Source organism: Musca vetustissima, unplaced genomic scaffold (assembly GCF_032173495.1).
Source record: "Musca vetustissima isolate MV318-11 ecotype Yass unplaced genomic scaffold, APGP_CSIRO_Mvet_v1 utg22059, whole genome shotgun sequence".
Taxonomy (NCBI): domain Eukaryota; kingdom Metazoa; phylum Arthropoda; class Insecta; order Diptera; family Muscidae; genus Musca; species Musca vetustissima.
Genome location: NW_026880791.1, coordinates 66,509 through 85,154, shown reverse-complemented (window position 1 = coordinate 85,154; position 18,646 = coordinate 66,509). Strand labels below are relative to the sequence as shown.

The 18,646-nt window shown below is 35.4% G+C and overlaps 2 protein-coding genes across 2 annotated transcripts; both read right to left on the bottom strand.

The window, feature by feature from the left end:
• Window positions 1-3,681: 3,681 nt before the first annotated feature.
• LOC133326635 (cytochrome P450 CYP12A2-like) lies at window positions 3,682-6,596 on the bottom strand. The gene is made up of 5 exons (XM_061535267.1): window positions 6,534-6,596; window positions 6,081-6,466; window positions 4,857-4,973; window positions 4,342-4,792; window positions 3,682-4,284 (listed from the first exon to the last, which is right to left on the bottom strand). Exons 1-5 carry the CDS (start codon window positions 6,594-6,596, stop codon window positions 3,682-3,684), a joined length of 1,620 nt encoding a protein of 539 aa, XP_061391251.1.
• Window positions 6,597-12,301: 5,705 nt separating this feature from the next.
• On the bottom strand, window positions 12,302-16,356 carry LOC133326644 (cytochrome P450 CYP12A2-like). Its single transcript, XM_061535275.1, has 5 exons — window positions 16,285-16,356; window positions 15,827-16,221; window positions 13,460-13,576; window positions 12,953-13,403; window positions 12,302-12,884 (listed from the first exon to the last, which is right to left on the bottom strand). Exons 1-5 carry the CDS (start codon window positions 16,354-16,356, stop codon window positions 12,303-12,305), a joined length of 1,617 nt encoding a protein of 538 aa, XP_061391259.1. The 3' UTR covers window position 12,302.
• Between the last annotated feature and the right edge of the window lie 2,290 nt (window positions 16,357-18,646).

Genomic DNA, 18,646 nt, shown 5'->3' with positions numbered 1-18,646 from the left:
GTGGATTTTTTAAATATTTTTTTTATACTGGACTACTATAGGCGTGGATTTTTTAAATAATTTTTTTATACTGGACTACTATAGGCGTGGATTTTTTAAATATTTTTTTTACTGGACGACTATAGGCGTGGATTTTTTAAATATTTTTTTTACTGGACGACTATAGGCGTGGATTTTTTTAAATATTTTTTTTACTGGACGACTATAGGCGTGGATTTTTTAAATATTTTTTTTACTGGACGACTATAGGCGTGGATTTTTTAAATATTTTTTTTTACTGGACGACTATAGGCGTGGATTTTTTAAATATTTTTTTTATACTGGACTACTATAGGCGTGGATTTGTTAAATAATTTTTTTATACTGGACTACTATAGGCGTGGATTTTTTAAATATTTTTTTTACTGGACGACTATAGGCGTGGATTTTTTAAATATTTTTTTTACTGGACGACTATAGGCGTGGATTTTTTAAATATTTTTTTTTACTGGACGACTATAGGCGTGGATTTTTTAAATATTTTTTTTATACTGGACTACTATAGGCGTGGATTTGTTAAATAATTTTTTTACTGGACGACTATAGGCGTGGATTTTTTAAATATTTTTTTTTACTGGACGACTATAGGCGTGGATTTTTTAAATATTTTTTTTATACTGGACTACTATAGGCGTGGATTTGTTAAATAATTTTTTTACTGGACGACTATAGGCGTGGATTTTTTAAATATTTTTTTTTTCATAAAAAACTTTGTTCATGGCCTACTATAGAAGAAACATATGAAAGAACCTTACGTTCGGCCAGGTCGAACTTTGGGTACCCTCCAAAAAGTGAACCTATACCGATAATTATACAAACAGATTAATGTAAATCATTATGTACACCAAATAGAAATTTCAGCAATTTTTAATGGTAATTTTTCCTAAAATCTGAAAACACCAAAGCGTGGACTTATACAAATTAGGCATGGTAGAGTATAAAATCTTCAAACTACTGCAATGAAAAGGATAATGGTGGGAATGTAGTATCTCTCTGGCTTTCCTTTTCATTGCAACTCCGATCATGTAGCTCATCTCGAAAGAGAAATTAATAAAAAACATTTACATGATTGATCCTTCGCCCTAAAAAGGCATAAAACTCAAAAATTCAGATTGAGCCCGGCTGGGATTTGAACCCTGGTTCCCATGGCATCTGTTGATTGTTGTCCGGCGCCTTAGCATTCAAAGCCACCTCTTTATCTTCCTAAGGTTGCATAATATGCAGTTGCATACCATTGAAGAAAAATATTGTAGTCTGTAGTCCGTCACTACAAGAAAAATCTGATCTGAAAATTAATGTTCTGGTGTGATGCCATATGTCCGAATCTTGAGACGGTTGAATTTAATTCGTAGATGCAATTTTGCAGCAATAGTCGACATAAATACAACTTATCAAGTAAAGACATTTGTAAGCCACATTGCCCAATGTGCCTGATGAGCCGCTTAACCAACGGCGAAACGCGTCGCATAATGGTGGGAATGTAGTATCTCTCTGGCATGCAGCTCATCTCGAAAGAGAAATTAATAAAAAACATTTACATGAATGCTCCTTCGCCCTAAAAAGCATCAAACTGCAGTTTAGATTTCAAAGTTATATGAGGCTATGCCTAAAGAGGGACCAATATTGATTAGAGAGTGTACGGATTAGCGAATATTTGGGGTTATCATTATATGAAGGCTATGCATAATTAATGAGCGATATGTGTCAATTTCGAACCCAATATTTTTGTTATGTATCTCAATTCTTCCCTTCAGAAATTATCATTATATGGAGGGAACGCCTGAATGCCTGCCGATATACATGAAATACAAATTTCAGAAAATTTTATGGATATTTTTCCTAAAAACCCCAAAAAGTGGACCGATATTGACGACGCATGGTAGGATGGAACATATACAAAATACTGCAATTTAGAGGTTTCAGTTATACAAGGCCATCACCACAGGTTTTATATAGTTCATTTTCGAACCTCACGTTCTAATTTTTTATTTCGATATCCTACGCAGGTAGAATGATTACAGGAAAGTCTTAGAACCCAACCCAAAACGAGGAAAAAATCAGACAACTATTTTAATATAAACCAGTAAGGAAAGTAGTAAAGTCGTATTCCACTTTGGGTATATTGTACATATGTATCCTTACATTGCATGTCAATGTTCCCTCGACGGAACATACTCATGTCTTTCTGCAACCTACGCTAAATTTAATTTAATTTAGTAGGTTTAGAGTCGTCTGCGTACCATGGGATAAATTAATGGAAAACGATGTATACCAAAATTGATACACGCTATTCGGTACGCTGCACTATTAAACATTTAATTTCAATCAGACACCTGTTCGAAATACATATAGAAGCTATGGCTGCATCTACACCAATTCTATCAAAAGACAATAATGTCATTCAAGTCTCAATTTTATACGTTGTGCCAAATTTCGTGTTAATCGGGCAAACATTAGGAGTTGGTGCACCATTTATGTAAAATCGGACGAATATATATGTATATGTGGGAGATATATCGAAATCTGAACCGATTTTCCCGAAACTTACCGGACATCATTCTAGACTCAATCCAGTACGATATGCCAAAATTCGTGTATATCGAAAGATATATATGGACTTTGGTGCACCATTTACATAAAATTGGACGAAAATATTCATGGAGGCTATATATAAAACTGACCCGATTTTCTCGAAACTTGGCACACGTCCTTCTAGACTCAATTCAGTACACTATGCAAAATTTCGTGCAAATCGAAAGATATATAAGGATTTTGGTGCACCATTTACCTTAAATCGGACGAAACTATATATGGGAGCTATATCTAAATCTATATAGGGACCTTGGTGCACCATTTACATAAAATAAATATGAAACTATTTTAACGAAACTTAGCACACATCATTCTGGAACATATTCAGTACCCTATGCCAAATTTCGTGCAAATCGAAAGATATATTGGGGCTTTGGGGCCTGTATGGGACCTATATCTAAATCTGAACCGATTTTCACAAATTTCAATAGGGTTCGTCCTTAGGCCAAATAAGTGACGTGTGCCAAATTTCATCCAAATCGGATCATAAATGCGACCTATACTTTGTTTACAATTTAACATATACAGACGGACTGACGGACATGCATAAATCGACTCAGAAAGTGATTCTATGCATATTCTCAAAAGGAACCACGTGTCTACCTCGTTTCCATTTGCCTGTTACAAACATATGCACAAAGACATAATACCCTGTAGCGCAGTGTGGTGAAGGGTATAAAAAGGGTGTTATATGGGGACTAGCCCTGGCTACCCAATATGAACTCAAAGAACCAAATTTCAGCGAATTCGGTCGAAAAATGCAATAAAACCCCCAAAATACGACTCCATTCAAAATTTTTGGCGATCTATCTCAATTCGTTTAGACGCTAGAGTGTAGTCACTCACAGACAGACGGACATGCTTAAATCGTCATAGAATTTTACGCTGATCAAGAATATATATACTTTATAGGGTTGGAAATGATTATTTCGATGCGTTACAAACGGAAAACAAAACTATGGTGGAGGGTATAAAAATAATGCATTTTTTCAAGACATACTATATATATATAATATATAAATAATTTCAAATATGTATTTCTTCGTTAATTTAATTTTCAACATCGGTAAACTTAAATGTCAACGGGATATTCGGTATATTAATAAGTTTAAATTTAAAAGCATTATCTGTCGGATAATTATATTCAATATGGAAATTTCGCACCAACCGAGCTATACCCAATTCCAGTTCCATTTCAACAATACGACGACCAGCACAACTACGTGGACCAAAGCCGAAGGGTAAATAAATAAATGGACTGCTGGCTTTAAGAGCATGAGGACATTCGCCGGCTTCCTCCGCCGCCTTGTTGGGACGTAGCCAACGTTCTGGTAAATATTCCTTAGCTTTGGTATAGTGTTCATCCTCCTGCAACAAAGCAGTCGATACCATGGTGACTTGGGTACCTTTGGGTACTTGGTAACCACTTAGAACAGCGTCGTTAGCCAAAATGCGAGTATTGCCCACTGTTAGGGGATACATGCGTAAGGCCTCCTTTATACACGCTCGGGTATAGGGAATATTGTTCAGAGAATTTGGCTCAAATTGAGAGTCTTTGTGAGGTAGAATTTGTCGAATTTCCTCACGCAACTTTTCTTGTTTCTCGGGATGTTTAGCCAGACACAGCAAAAGGGCAGTAAATGTTGTGGAAGTCTATAAAAAATATATTTATTAAAATAGTGTTTTGAATTGATTTTGTTTCCACCTTACCGTATCGACTCCAGCCAATATCAAATCGATGGCCATAACAGTGGCAATTTTCCTATCAATTTTAATCAACTTCTCCAATACACTTTTCTCATTTTCTGGTTTCTCTGGCAAGTCCATCTTCTTCTCTGCGTCGAGACGTTCAATGGCCTCATTTACATATTTATTACCAATTTCCAATAGACCATCAAGGACTTTCATAAATTTCCAGAATTTCGGTGTCTTGAAATATTTCCAAATAGGAATTCCCACTTGAAGTTTCAATCCCAATTCAAAGAAATCATTTAGTAATGAAATCATTTTCTTCAGATCGGGATTATCACGATTTGTTGTAATCAAACCCAATTGTTTATCTAAAGCCACAACGGATACCGATTCTAAGGTCCAACGATTCATTTCCTCTTGAAAAGTGGCAGGAACTTCCAACGTTTCGGGATCACGTATTTGACGAATTCTGCAAATGGATATGTTTTAAATTTGTTTTGTATTATGGGTCTGGATTTTTGAAATATATTTACCTTTTAATAAATTCATCATTCACTTGGGCCATTTTATGCAAATATACCCGTACATTCTTGGGTTGCAGTAGGACAGGATTCACAGCTGATCGGAAACTGCCCCATTTTTCACCGTGCCTATGAAAAAAGAAAAAACATGAAATAAGCCTTGATTTTTTAAAGAATTATTTTTTTCAGAACCTCCAAATAGGCGTAGATTTTTTAAAGATTTTTTTTCAGAACCTCCAAATAGGCGTGGATTTTTAAAGAATTTTTTTTCAGAACCTCCAAATAGGCGTGGATTTTTTAAAGAATTTTTTTTTCAGAACCTCCAAATAGGCGTGGATTTTTTAAAGAATTTTTTTCAGAACCTCCAAATAGGCGTGGATTTTTTAAAGATTTTTTTTAGAACCTCCAAATAGGCGTGGTTTTTTTTGAAGACTTTTTTTCAGAACCTCCAAATAGGCGTGGATTTTTTTTCAATGTCTTCAATAGGTATGGATTTTTTTTCAATGTCTTCATAGGTATGGATTTTTTTTCAATGTCTTCAATAGGTATGGATTTTTTTTCAATGTCTTCATAGGTATGGATTTTTTTCTTCAATTTCTTCAATAGGTATGGATTTTTTTCAATGTCTTCAATAGGTATGGATTTTTTTTAAAGAATTATTTTCCTGATCTTCAATAGGTGTGGATCTATTTTAAAGAATTATTTTCAAAACCCTTCAATAGGTGTGGATTGTTTTAAAGAATTATTTCCAAGGCCTTCAATAGGTGTGGATTTTTATAAAGTGTTTAAGGGGCTTTTATGGTACTTCGTGACTCATTTAAAATCGATTAAGTGTGACTATAAATAAATTGGAAATATTTTATCTGATATTGTTTGTCGTTCATTGTTTAAGATAACCGATATAATTTATTTTAATTTTTAACTGATAAGAACTGCTGAACAGGTGTTCGACTACATCAGAGAATCTGACAGGCTTCGATTTTTTTAACATATTTTGTTAAGCGATGTGATTTTTTGGAACTTCGTGACTCATTTTAAAATCTATTAAGTGTGACTAGAAACTGATTTGACACATTTCGTCAGATAATATTTGTGATTATTTGTTTGTTTATTACCCCACCTGCAGCGACATAATTTTGTTAATTTGTTTTTTGCTGATAAGAACAATTTGGAACAGCTGTTTTTGTAAATTTTTTCACTCACAACTAAAACTTCACAAATTTTCTTGCTACTTACACTGCCACTAAACCCGTAACACCCTCAAAGAAATCCTTTCGATGTACTGTTCGATGATACGTTTGAGCATCACCTCCCGGTCTTATGGGCCATATACCTTCATTGCGAAATACAATTTCAAAATCATTTGGATTATGAGTTATAACCGATGTGGGACGACCCATAAATGCTGGAGCTCGTACAATTGGTCCCATGTCCTGTTTAAGGGTCACTAACAATTTTGGTAATTCCATCCGACCGTATTTACCCCAAGGTAACATATCTTTCATCATGGACTTGTCACCCATCGAGGGTATCTCTTCGAAGGGTTTTGCATTTTGCCATTCTGTGGGCAATGCTTTGTTTTCACTGGGCGAATTCTGGACATTTGTGGATGTGAAACGTAGCTGTGAAAAAATATATTATTAAATATTTTTTTGTATTTTTTTATCAATTTGTTTTTGTTGTATTTACTTGTTGTGCTCTCTGCCGGCTTAAGAAATTTATATATCTCGTTGTTTGTCTATATTTGATCATGTTTTGAAAAAATAGCGAACAACAAATCACAACAAAATGAAAGCTGTTGCTCTTTAAGCGTTTGCTTGTCAATTAATTGTTGATATTGTCATGAGGGTGCCTTATAAACGAGAAGCGTGAGAGAGGGCGATTCTCTCTTGTTGTTCTCTGTCGTAGAAAACAAAAACGATAAGTGTGATTCGCTCAGAGATGGGCATTTTAGTTCTGTTATTACACTAATTTTTTTTCAGAGGCTCCAAATGGCCTGGATTTTAAACAGAACTATTTTTCAGAGACTCCAATAGGCGTGGATTTGTTAAAGACTTTTTTCAGAGGCTCCAATAGGCGTGGATTTGTTAAAGACTTTTTTCAGAGGCTCCAATAGACGTGGATTTATAAAAGAATTTTGTTCAGAGGCTCCAATAGGCGTGGATTTGTTAAAGAATTTGGAACAACTCTAGTTTAGTAAAAACGACCCGATTTTTTTGAAATTTTTTCCAGAGGTAGGTATTTTGACCCTAATTATGGGAATGTTTTTTTTCTTGGGGGACGTACCCGGTTACCCGGTTATTTGACCCGAAAGTTCGGGTCCGGGTACCCGGTTATACCCGGTTCTACGGATCCGATTAATACAAAGTCGAACTTGGGTCCATTATGGTCCCTCTCGACTCCTTACTTAGATGATAGACTACAATTTGCTCTTTCCAAAATGGTACGGCATGTGGCTGTATCTATTGTGGATCAAAAGATATGGGCCTTAGAACCCTGCAAACCGACTATGTCAAATTCATGTTTAGTATTAACATGAATGTCTTATATGCAAATGCAAAGATATGAGATATGACAGGTACCAACACCGGCTACGCGACAGAATCTCCTTTTATATAGAATAGTTTTCTGGGTAGGCGGCCTTCGGCCGGGGATTTAAGAATTTCTCCTATGGGCAGGTACCAACACCGGCTACGCGACAGAATCTCCTTTCATATAGAATAGTTTTCTGGGTAGCCGGCCTTCGGCCGGGGATTTAAGACTTTCTCCTATGGACAGGTACCAACACCGGCTACGCGACAGAATTTTCTTTTTTTTTGTAGGGTTCTAAGGCCCATATCTGTTGATCCACAGCAGATACAGCCACATATCACACCATTTTGGAAAGGGCAATTTGTGGTCTATCATTTGGGACTATAATGGTCCCAAGTTCGACTTTTAGGGAGTTTTTCAAAAAAAAATAGGGGTCCAAAATCCAGTTTTCTTGGCTGTGTCTCCAAAACCCCATCATATCACCACTCATTGGAAAGGTATTTTTATAACCTTTAAAATGATACCCATATTGTATTTTGTATTGATCGGATCCGTAGAACCAGGTATAACCGGGTACCCGGACCCGAACTTTCGGGTCAAATAACCGGGTAACCGGGTACGTCCCCCAAGAAAAAAATATATCCCCATAATTAGGGTAAAAATACCTACATCTGGAAAAAATTTTAGAAAAATCTGATCGTTTTTACTAAACTAGAGTTAAGCCAAGAATTTTTTTCAGAGGCTCCAATAGGCGTGGAATTGTTAAAGAATTTTTTCAGATTCTCCAAAAGTCGTGGATTTTCAGAGGTTCTAACAGTTAACGTAAACCGTTTAACATTATTTTAAAGGTCGCGGATTTTTAATATAGTTTGTTTCATCGGTTACTATGGGCATGGATTTTTTAAAGAATTATTTTTTCAAGAGCTACTAAAGGCATGGATTTTTGAAAGATTTTTTTCTGGGCCTGCCACTTGAAAATTTAATAAGTGACTACAAATTGATTGGGTAAATTTTATCTAATACTGAATGTTGCTCTTTTTTAATGATTGCCCCTGTACAGATGTTCGACTTCATCAGAGGCTCTGATAGTCGTGGATTGTTTTAAATAATTGTTTAAGGCGCACTATAGACGCGATTTTTTGGAACCGACTCACTTTCAAATGAAATAAGTGTGACTAGAAATTGATTCGATACATTTCGTCAGCCGTCTTTGTTATTGATTACCCCACGGTCAGCGATATATATATATATATATATATATCTTTAAGTTTTTTACTGATAAGCACTATTTGGAACAGGTGTTTATTTACATATTCTTTCTTTTCACTCGCAACTGATATCTCCCACATTTTCTTTCTATTTACACTGATACCAAACCGGTAACACACCCAAAGAAATCCTTTCGAACATATAACATATGTTTCATCATGGACTTGTCACCCATCAAGGGTATGTCTTCGAAGGGTTTGGCATTTTGCCATTCTGTAGGGAATGTTTTGTTGTCACTGTGTGAAATCTGGACATTTGTCGATGTGAAACGTAGCTGTAAAAAATGTTTTATTAAACCATTTTCGGTCATTTTTATCAATTAATAAATTTGTTTGTTTTTTTTTTTTTTTTGTTGTACTTATTTGCTGTGTTCCCTGCCGGCGTATGACATTTATGTATCTAGTTGTTTGTCTTTATTTGATCATGTTTGACGAATTGAAAAGAAAAAATAAAATAGTGAACAACGAATTAAAATAAAAGCTGTGACTTTGTAAGCGTTTGCTTGTCATCTAAATGTTGATATTGTCATGAGGGTGCCTTATAAACGAATAGCCTGAGTTTAGGGGTTCTCTCTCGTGATTCTCTTTTAAAGAAGCGATAAATGTGATTATGCTTACTTCCAAAAAGCGTGGATATTTTAAATAACTTTTTCGGAGGCGCTCCAATGGATGTGGTGTTTTTAAATAATGTTTGTTGTAGTATGTTTTAAGAGCTTATATTTAATACGCGGCAAGTAAATGTGTATTTTTGGGATTACATACGCTTTTCAATACATAGATGAGTGCAAAAATATGTTCAGTACCAAATTGTGTATACAGCCCAAAATATTTAAATCTCCTCGTATTCGAAATGTACGAATTTTACCCTCAAAATTGTAGTTGAGTCTTGTAAAAAAGAACCTAAAGAATAATTAAAAGTCGACATTATATTTGTTTTTGCTGATATTGGAATGAAAGGATGTAGCGACGACAAATTTTGTTTCATATCCTATTTAGGACAGATTTAGCACAGATTTAATGTCGGTATATATATTTATCATCATCATAGAAACATTTTGAAGGAAGTCTGTACTAATAGACCAATTGGGATTACTCTTAAAAATCACAATAACCTTTGAAAGAACTTCCATGTGTAGACGTTCTGACTACTGAAGCCCATTGGAAGGTTTTTGGTCATTATAGACCTTTGGAAGGTTTGTTGGAACCTCTGAAAAAATATATTTTAATGAAGTACAGGAATATTGGAACCTCTAAAAAATTTTATCAACTGCCACAAATGTTGGAATCTACGCCTGAAAAAGAATCTGCGCTTCTTGGGGCCTCCTATTTTTTTTATTAAACCATCATATTTTAAAATATCTAAAAACATCTATGCCTGTTAGAACCTCTGATTTTTTATTAAATCACCGTCTCTTTAAAATTCTTTAACAAATCCACGCCTATTAGAGCCTCTGGAAAAAATTCTTTAACTAATCCACGTCTACTGGAGCCTCTGAAAAAAAAAACATCTTCAACAAAATTGGAGCCTTTGCTATTGGGGCCTATTGGAGCCAATGAAAAAATTCTTTAAAAAATCAACACCTGCCAGAGCCTCTGATGTAGTCGAACATCTGTTCAGTGGTTTTTATCAGTTAAAACTTAAAATAAATTATATCGCTGCGGTACTCATAAACAAAGCCAAAAAAAAAAAAATATATATATATATATATATATAAGGTGAGGTCTTCGACCTGATTGAGGCCATCTAAGGACTTGAACGCTTATTGAGGTATTCTATGAATATAAGATCCCTTTTACATGCCTTCTGTAGATAGAATAACTCTTACAGATCATATGTTGACAGAAGGCTTCCTACAAGTCTCCGTAGATAAAAATATTTTTAAGATAAAATAGCCTTCTTCTAGCCTTCTATAGACAAACGCATCACATAGTTCTTTTGAGGAATATCTACTATAGTCATCTAGACAGAAAACGTCTATACCGACCGATACAGATCTACATAGAATAGGAAAACCTCTTCACATTTTACTCGGACCTTCAACTTTTTACATATAGACGATTAATAGGCAGAAGTTCTCCAACAGATTTCATATAGGTAAAATACTTTCCGCGGGATTTTTTAGGGAGAAAACCCTGTCAGAGAGACAGAAAACCTCTTACGCGGACAGTGGACTTCGCCCTCACCGACAAAAGTTCTCCCACCGGTCCTCTGTAGACAAAAAAATTCCAAAAGGACTGTTTTTATGCAGAATATATTCTACATATATAGAACATATTATCTTTCTGTAGGTCTTCAATACCTCAAGACTTTTAAAGAACGAATACCTCTTGCAGATATATCATAAAAGTCTCTATCTTAGACATATCTTAAAAGTCTTTTATATACAAAGCACCTCCTACAGGGTCAGCGGACTTAATAAATGTTTTCTATAAACAGAATACCTACTACAAGTCCATTATGAACATAAACCTTCTTGAGATAGAAGACTAACTGCAGGTCTTTTGAATGCATATAATAATATAAGCTCTCCTCTACTTACATCTAAACAAACCATCATAGGCAGAATATTTTTTTGGGACCTTCTATAGATTTTTTAAACTAAGGGAGAGGATGTTCCACAAGTCTTCTTTTGATAGAAAATCTCATACCGGACTTCTACAGACGGAGGATGTCCAAAAGTAGACCTCCTAGATCTTCTATAAACTGAAGATTTCTACAGGTATTCTTTGGGCAAAAACATCCCACCCCTTCTATGTATAGAAAATTTCACACAGACCTTCTATAAGTAAAACTCCCTCTGGAACATCTCCTATTAGAGTTATACAGACAGAAGACTAGCCTTCTATAAACAAAATACCTCCTACATTTATTTTATAGACCGAATATTTACAGACCTTCTATAAAAAAATCACCTATGTACAAAAAATCTTCCTTAGGACTTCAATAGACAAGAGACCTCCTTCAGGTCTTCTACATACAGAAGACTTTCAGCAGATCGTCTATAGAGGTCTTCCAGTAGGTCGTATACAGACATAGACCTGCAGCAGGCAATCTATAGAAAATATACTCCTCAAGAAGGCCCCAAACAGGCAATCTATAGGCAGAAGACCTTCGACAGGTCTTTAATAAATAGGATACCTTTTACAGGCTTCCTATAGACAAGAAACCTCCAACAAAGTATTCTATAGAAAGAAGACCTCTAACAGGGATTCCATAAACAGTATACCACCTCCAGGTCTTCTACGGACAGAAGACCTCCAGCAGGTTTTTTTTTTATATACAGAAGATCTCCAGCAGGCCTTCTATAGACAGGATAATCGTCAAGGTACTCTACACATAAAAGACCTTAGGACTTCTAAGGCAGATGATTTTCATATCTGACGTTTACTATAGACAGAAAACCTCCTATAGATCTCTCACAATGGAATGAATTTGTCCAGCAAATCCTCCGCAGACAGAAGATATCACTCCTGCCTATTTTGTACCGAAATTCTTCTACAAATCTTCTATAGCCAAGAGACCTAGTGAAAACCCCCACATATCTTATATATTCGGATGACCTGCTACAAGGTTTCTGTTATAGAAGGAAGACCATTGGACTTTGTTGACATATAACTCCCATTCAGATTCATTGATTTTAAAATTTTTAATTTTTATTTAATTTTCAACATCGGTAAATTTAAATTTCAATGGGATATTTGGAACCCTAATCAACAATGTTTTAAAGGCATTCTCAGTCGAATAATTAAATTCAATGTGAAAATTGCGCACCAAACGAGCTATGCCCAATTCCATTTCCATTTCAACGACGCGACGACCAATACAGCTACGGACACCAAATCCAAAGGGAAAATTAACAAAGGCACTACGAGGCTTCAATGCATTTTCCCCCTCCGGCGATCTTAGCCAACGTTCAGGTAAATATTCTTTAGCTCTCGGATAGTAGCCATCATTGTTGATCAACGATAAATATACAATCATAATTAGGGTATCTTTTGGTACTCGGTAGCCACTTATAATCATGTCCGTCGTTGATATACGCGCATTACCCATAGCCAAGGCATAGACACGTAGAGATTCTTTGATGCATGCCCTTAAGTATGGCATATTTCTAAATGCCACCTCATCGATATCCGAATCTTTGTGCGGTAGAACACGCATAACTTCTTCACGTAATTTTTGTTGTTTCTCTGGATTTTTTGCCAAGGCCAAAAGTAATGCCGTAAAGGCAGATGTGGTCTTAGAAAAGAGATTTAAAAAATTTATTTATTTTATAAAAATATATTTTTTGAATTGAATTTTCTTACCGTATCAATACCGGCCATTAGCATATCCATGGCCATTACCGTGGCAACCTTTTTATCAATTTTTATTAATTTCTCCAACACACTTGGCTCACTTTTCTGATCGGATTTTAAACCCTCCTTTTCGGCAATTTCAATCCTTTCAATTGCCTCCTCCACATATTTACTGACAATATCTGTCACACCATCCAAAGTTTCCATTAACTTTTTGAATTTCTTTGTCTTGTAATATTTCCATATCGGCGGCTTAAATTCAATATCCACCGATAATGTAAAGAAATCGATTAATAGGCCGAACAATTTCTTCACTTCGGGATTTGAACGATTTTCACTTAGTAATCCCAATTTTTGATCCAAGGCCACAATTGATACTGACTCTAAAGACCACAGGTTAAGTTCTTCTTCGAAATTACTGGGGACCTCGTGGGATTTTGGGTCTCGAATTTCAATGATTCTGAAATATTGGAAAAACTTATTTATTAATGTATAAAATTGGTTTAATCGACTCACCTTTTTATAAATTCCTTATTGACTTGAGATATCTTATCCAAATAGAGACGTACATTTTTAGGTTGCAGTAATACTGGATTTACTTTTGATCGAAATGTACCCCATTGTTCGCCTTGTCTGAAAATAAAACAAAAAATAAAATTGCTCCTATACATAACTCATAGAAACATAAGACCTTCAGCAGATCTTTTATAGACAGAAGACCTTCAGGAGCTCTTTTATAGTCAGCCAATAGTCTTCTATAGGATCTCCGGCGGGCCTTCTTTAGGCAGAAGACTTCTTAAACGTACAGAGGACTTCCCACAAGTCTTATATAGGCAGAGGATATTCTGGACGTGTTATTTTGGTAGAAGATCGCATACCGGACTTCTACAGGCAGAAGATCTTCAACAAGTATTTTATAGACCGAAGACTTCCTACAGTTCTTCGATATACAGAAGTTCTATAACAGATCTTCAATAGACAGGATATCACCAACCAGTTTTCTTAGGGTAAAAACATCCCACCAGCTCTATGGATGGAACATTTCATTGTGATATTGCCTACTACATTTGTTATATAGACAGAACCTTCCTTCCTTCTGAATGCACATAACGCAAATCTTCTATAGACACAATATATCCCACAGATCTTCTATAGGCCGGGAAACTCATCCAGGTATTCTACATAAAGAAGACCTTCAGTAGGTCGTCTCTAGAAAAAAGTCTTCAGGCGCGTTTCGTTAGAAAAGACATCCATCAGACTTAAAACAAAAGACCTCAAAGAAGTCGTATATATGCATAGATCTCCAGCGGGTCTTCTATGTACAAGATACCCCTCAAAATACCTCATGCAGGCCTCATATATTCAGAAGACCTTCGACAGGTTTTTTATAGTAAGAATACCTTTAAATATGTTTTATAAAAAGCAGACATCCAGAAGGTATTTTATAAGCTGAGAGATCTTTTGAAGCCTCCTACAAACAGGAGGTTTTTTATAGACAGAAGATCACCACCAGGCATTCTGTAGACATATATAGAAAACCTCAAGCAGGTTTCAACAGACAAAAGATCTTCCACAGGTCATCAACAGTTTTCTTACAGGTCTTCCATAGTCAGAAGATCTTTAGCAGGTTCCCTACGAACAGAAAATCTACAAGAAGTCTTCTATATACAGCCGGAATAAAACAGACCTTATATAGATATGGGTTCACCTCTAGGTATTCTATAGATGGAGGAACTCATCCATTTCTTCTATAGATAGAAGATCTCCAACTGGCCTACAATAATTCTACAGAAAGAAAATAGTTGTTCCATAAACATAGAGATCTCCAGAATACCTTCCTCCAGAAGGTATTCTAAAAGCAGAGAGATCTCCAGAAGGCCTTCCACAAACAGAAGACCTCCTCCAGGTCTTCTACAAACCGAATAACGGGGTTTTTTAGATACAGAATATCTCCAGCAGGCCTTCTATAGGCCTTTACATACAGAAGAGCTTTAGCAGGACTTCATAGAAAAAGACATTAAGATGATTTTATAGTCAAAAGATTTGCCACAGGTCTTCTATAGACAGAATACCTTTAAGAGGTCTTCTATACACATCCGATCTTCAGGATTCAGGCTTTCTATAGACAAAAGATCTTCTCCAGGCGTTTTATAGACTGCAGATCTTCAGCAGTTCCTCCACAGACAGAAAACCTCCAAGGAGTCTTATAGACAGTCGACCTAAAACATGCCTTGTACAGATAAGGATCACTTCCAGTTGTTCTACAGACAGAAGACCTCAATCATGACTTTTATAGAATCTCACCCAGGTATTCTATAGACAGAATAAACAGAAAAACTCCATCACGTCTGCCGAATTCCCTCAGGTCTTCTATGGACAGAAGACGTTCAGCAGATCTCAAAAGACCTTTAACAGGACTTCTGTAGACAGAAGACCTCCAACAGATCTAATATAGACAGAAGACTGTCAAAAGTCCCGTGAAAACTGTTTTATGTTCAAATAAACAGATGGATATTTTAAGTGAGATCCACTACGTACAGAAAGTTGTTAGGGGGTGTTCTGTTATAGATCTATAGGGAGATTTACTAGATGTAGGAGGTCTTTGGTATTTGGGGAAAACAATTGTTCTATATTTAGCAGACATATGGGTAGTCCTCTTCCTAAAGAAGATCTGTAAGAGCCCCTTGGCTTACAGAGAATATATGGGAAGCATGTCTCATGACTAAATAGAGGATGCTTCGTTCTTTCGGAGACCCTTTGTTTTATTAAAAATTACTTATTTATAGAGGATCTTGTCTAAGAAAGTCTTTTGGTCCTGTAGACAAAGATCATTGTACAATTTTATATCTAATAAAAATTAAACTAAATTTATTTTCCACTTACGACGCAATTAATCCTTCAACACCCTGAAAGAAATCCGCACGATGTACACGACGATGATAACTTAAGCCATCCGAGCCAGGACGATTAGGCCATACACTTTCATTCCGTAGCAAAGTTTCAAAATCGATGGGATTATGTGTGATTACCATATCAGGACGACCAAATACACCCTTCATTTTACATATCGGACCCAATTCGGATCGAAGTGTCATTATCATATCCGTAAGGTCCAGATTAACAAATTTACCACCTGGTAAAAAATTTCTGAACATTTCAAAAGATCCCAATGTTGGAATTTCTTCATACGGATTGGCCAGTTGCCATTGTTCGGAGAATGATGACTTTGGTGAGGTTTCAGAGAGAGGATGATTGGGATTTGTTGCCACGGAACGTATCTATAATAAAGATATTGGTATTTAATAGACATTTCGCATAGTTTTTAAAAATTATTATCTTACTTGATTTAATTGTTTTACCACAAATCGATAATTATTTTTATTCCGCAACAAATAATTGTGGTATTTTGTCATCGTTGTGCGGATATTTTTTTTTCGTTCTAAATGCCTTTAATTTGTACAACGTTCGCCCAAGCACTGACCCAATATTGGAAAATATTTGAGAATAAGCGAGTCTTCTCTTTCCATGCCGGAGACATTTGAGTAGAATACACACAGAAGCTTTTTTCTTTTATTTGTTTTAATTACTTTTTCTTCTATTGCTAATGAGCTAGTGTGGTATGAGCGGATCGTTTGTTATGAATATAAAAATAAAAACAGAAAACTTAAAATATTTTTAATTAATTATTTTGTTAACGTTACTAGGGCAAATCAAAAATTCAGAGAAATTAATTTTTTCTACTAATTGCACACAGTGTAAAAAATCTGCTTGATTGTATATCTTCAAAGGAATCGATATCACGCAAAAAATAGCAAAAGTGTGCCTATATTAGTTAAATTGTGATTTCCCGCATTGTGGTTAAATGATAATAATTTCATTTTCTGCGGAGCTCATTTCTTTAGCTTCGAACAGTAGCTTTAGTTTTATTGTTATACACAAGATCGTAAGTGGAGTATATATGTAAGAAAAAACATTATCTAGAACAGAACCGAAAAAGCATTTTAACAGAAGACCTCCCCGTGATCCTATTACAGTCGAAAATGTTTTCTGTAGGCGAAAGGTTTCCTATAGATCCTCCATAAGGCTACAATATATAAAAAAGAAGAAGTCAGTATACATATGTCCTCCAACAAGTCTTATATAGGCAGAGTGATCTCCAAATTATCCTCTATAGACATAAGACCTGTTCCAGGTGTTCTGCATACAGAAGACCTTCAGCAGCACTTCTATAGGAAAAATAAAATTTTTACAAATAGGCGACTTCCAATAGGTCTTCCACAAACAGAATACCTTCAGTACCTTTTATATAAATACAGGACCTCCAGCGGGGTTTCTATAAAAAAGACCTCCAACAGAACTACTGTAAACAGAAGATCTTCAACAGATCCTTTATCAGGTCTTCTATAGACGTACTTCATCACGTACGTAGACGTACTTTATCAGGTGTTACACTGACAGAAGATTTCCATCATAAGCAGAAGACCATCAACAGGTATTTTACAGACAAAAAACGTCTAATAGATCACCTGCAAGACAGGCAACCCTCAGCAGACCTTCTATAGACAGACAAATTTCAACTGGTCTTTTATAGTCAGAAGATCCTCAACAGATCTTATAAAGTCAAAACATTTTCTATAGATCTTCTCCAACTAGAGTCTTCATATGCCAGAATGTCTCATACTCATGGATAAAATCGCTATTACAGACCAAGAATATTTTTCATAGACACTAGTCTTCCTACAGATCTTCTATAGATCGAAGACCTCTTTCATCAAACTTAACAACCTCATCCTTCGATATAGCTTCTATATATGCTTTCATCAGATGTTAGGTTTGCCCGATTCTCTCAATTTTGGCCAAATTTGGTCTAGAAAGAAGTGTGAAGTTTACTCAGAAAAGATAATTAATATTTTAAATGAATAGTGGTAAGAAAGTGTTGTCCATGTCCGGAATTCTGCATTTTATGAATTCGATTCATAAAACTGTAAATACTGGCTTTTTGTCAGACAGAGAAAGAGAGAGAAACAACTTTGGAGTCTATTTGAATGGTGGTTTTTCTATGGTAATGATGTTCATGCATGGACACGGCTGCCCGTGTTTATAGGCATTAATAAGCTTGTTCTCTGTCATCACTTGTTCTCAGTCATCACTTATCACAATGTTAAACACTCGATAGGTCATGTTGCTCATATCAACACATGTTTGACACATTAAAAGTGGTATTCATATCGAAATAATTTGGAATATACATATGCGAATTCTATAATATCAGGTCTTCAGCAAAATGAAGGCAATCACCAGAACTTCTATCGCAGGTTTTCTATAGAACATATACATTTAGGATATTTTCTGTAGACAGAAGACATCCAGCCGGTCTTCTAAGAATAAAGATCACTAAAAGGTCATCTATAGACAGGACTTCTTTACACAGAAGATCTCCAACAGGTCTTATATAGACAGAAGACGTTTAAAAGGCATGTGGAATATGTTATATGTTTTAAAGGCCAGATGGATATACATAGGAGCTATAAGATATCCATTATGTACAGAGCGTTTTTAGGAGGTGTTTTGTTTACAGGACACCTATACAAAGATTTTTCATAGAAGACCTGTAGAACATACACTTTCTATAAAATAGATCATATATAACAATGTTAAACACTCGTATCAACACTTGTTTGACATATTATATCTGGTATTTAT

Coding starts and splice junctions, on each gene's coding strand:
- LOC133326635 (XM_061535267.1), bottom strand. CDS start 6,596: ATGATCAAATATAGACAAACAACGAGATATATAAATTTCTTAAGCCGG. Junction 6,467..6,533: donor GCCGGCAGAGAGCACAACAA/GTAAATACAACA, acceptor ATTTTTTCACAG/CTACGTTTCACATCCACAAA. Junction 4,285..4,341: donor TATTGGCTGGAGTCGATACG/GTAAGGTGGAAA, acceptor TATTTTTTATAG/ACTTCCACAACATTTACTGC.
- LOC133326644 (XM_061535275.1), bottom strand. CDS start 16,356: ATGACAAAATACCACAATTATTTGTTGCGGAATAAAAATAATTATCGA. Junction 13,577..15,826: donor GTTGAAGGATTAATTGCGTC/GTAAGTGGAAAA, acceptor TTTTATTTTCAG/ACAAGGCGAACAATGGGGTA. Junction 12,885..12,952: donor TAATGGCCGGTATTGATACG/GTAAGAAAATTC, acceptor CTCTTTTCTAAG/ACCACATCTGCCTTTACGGC.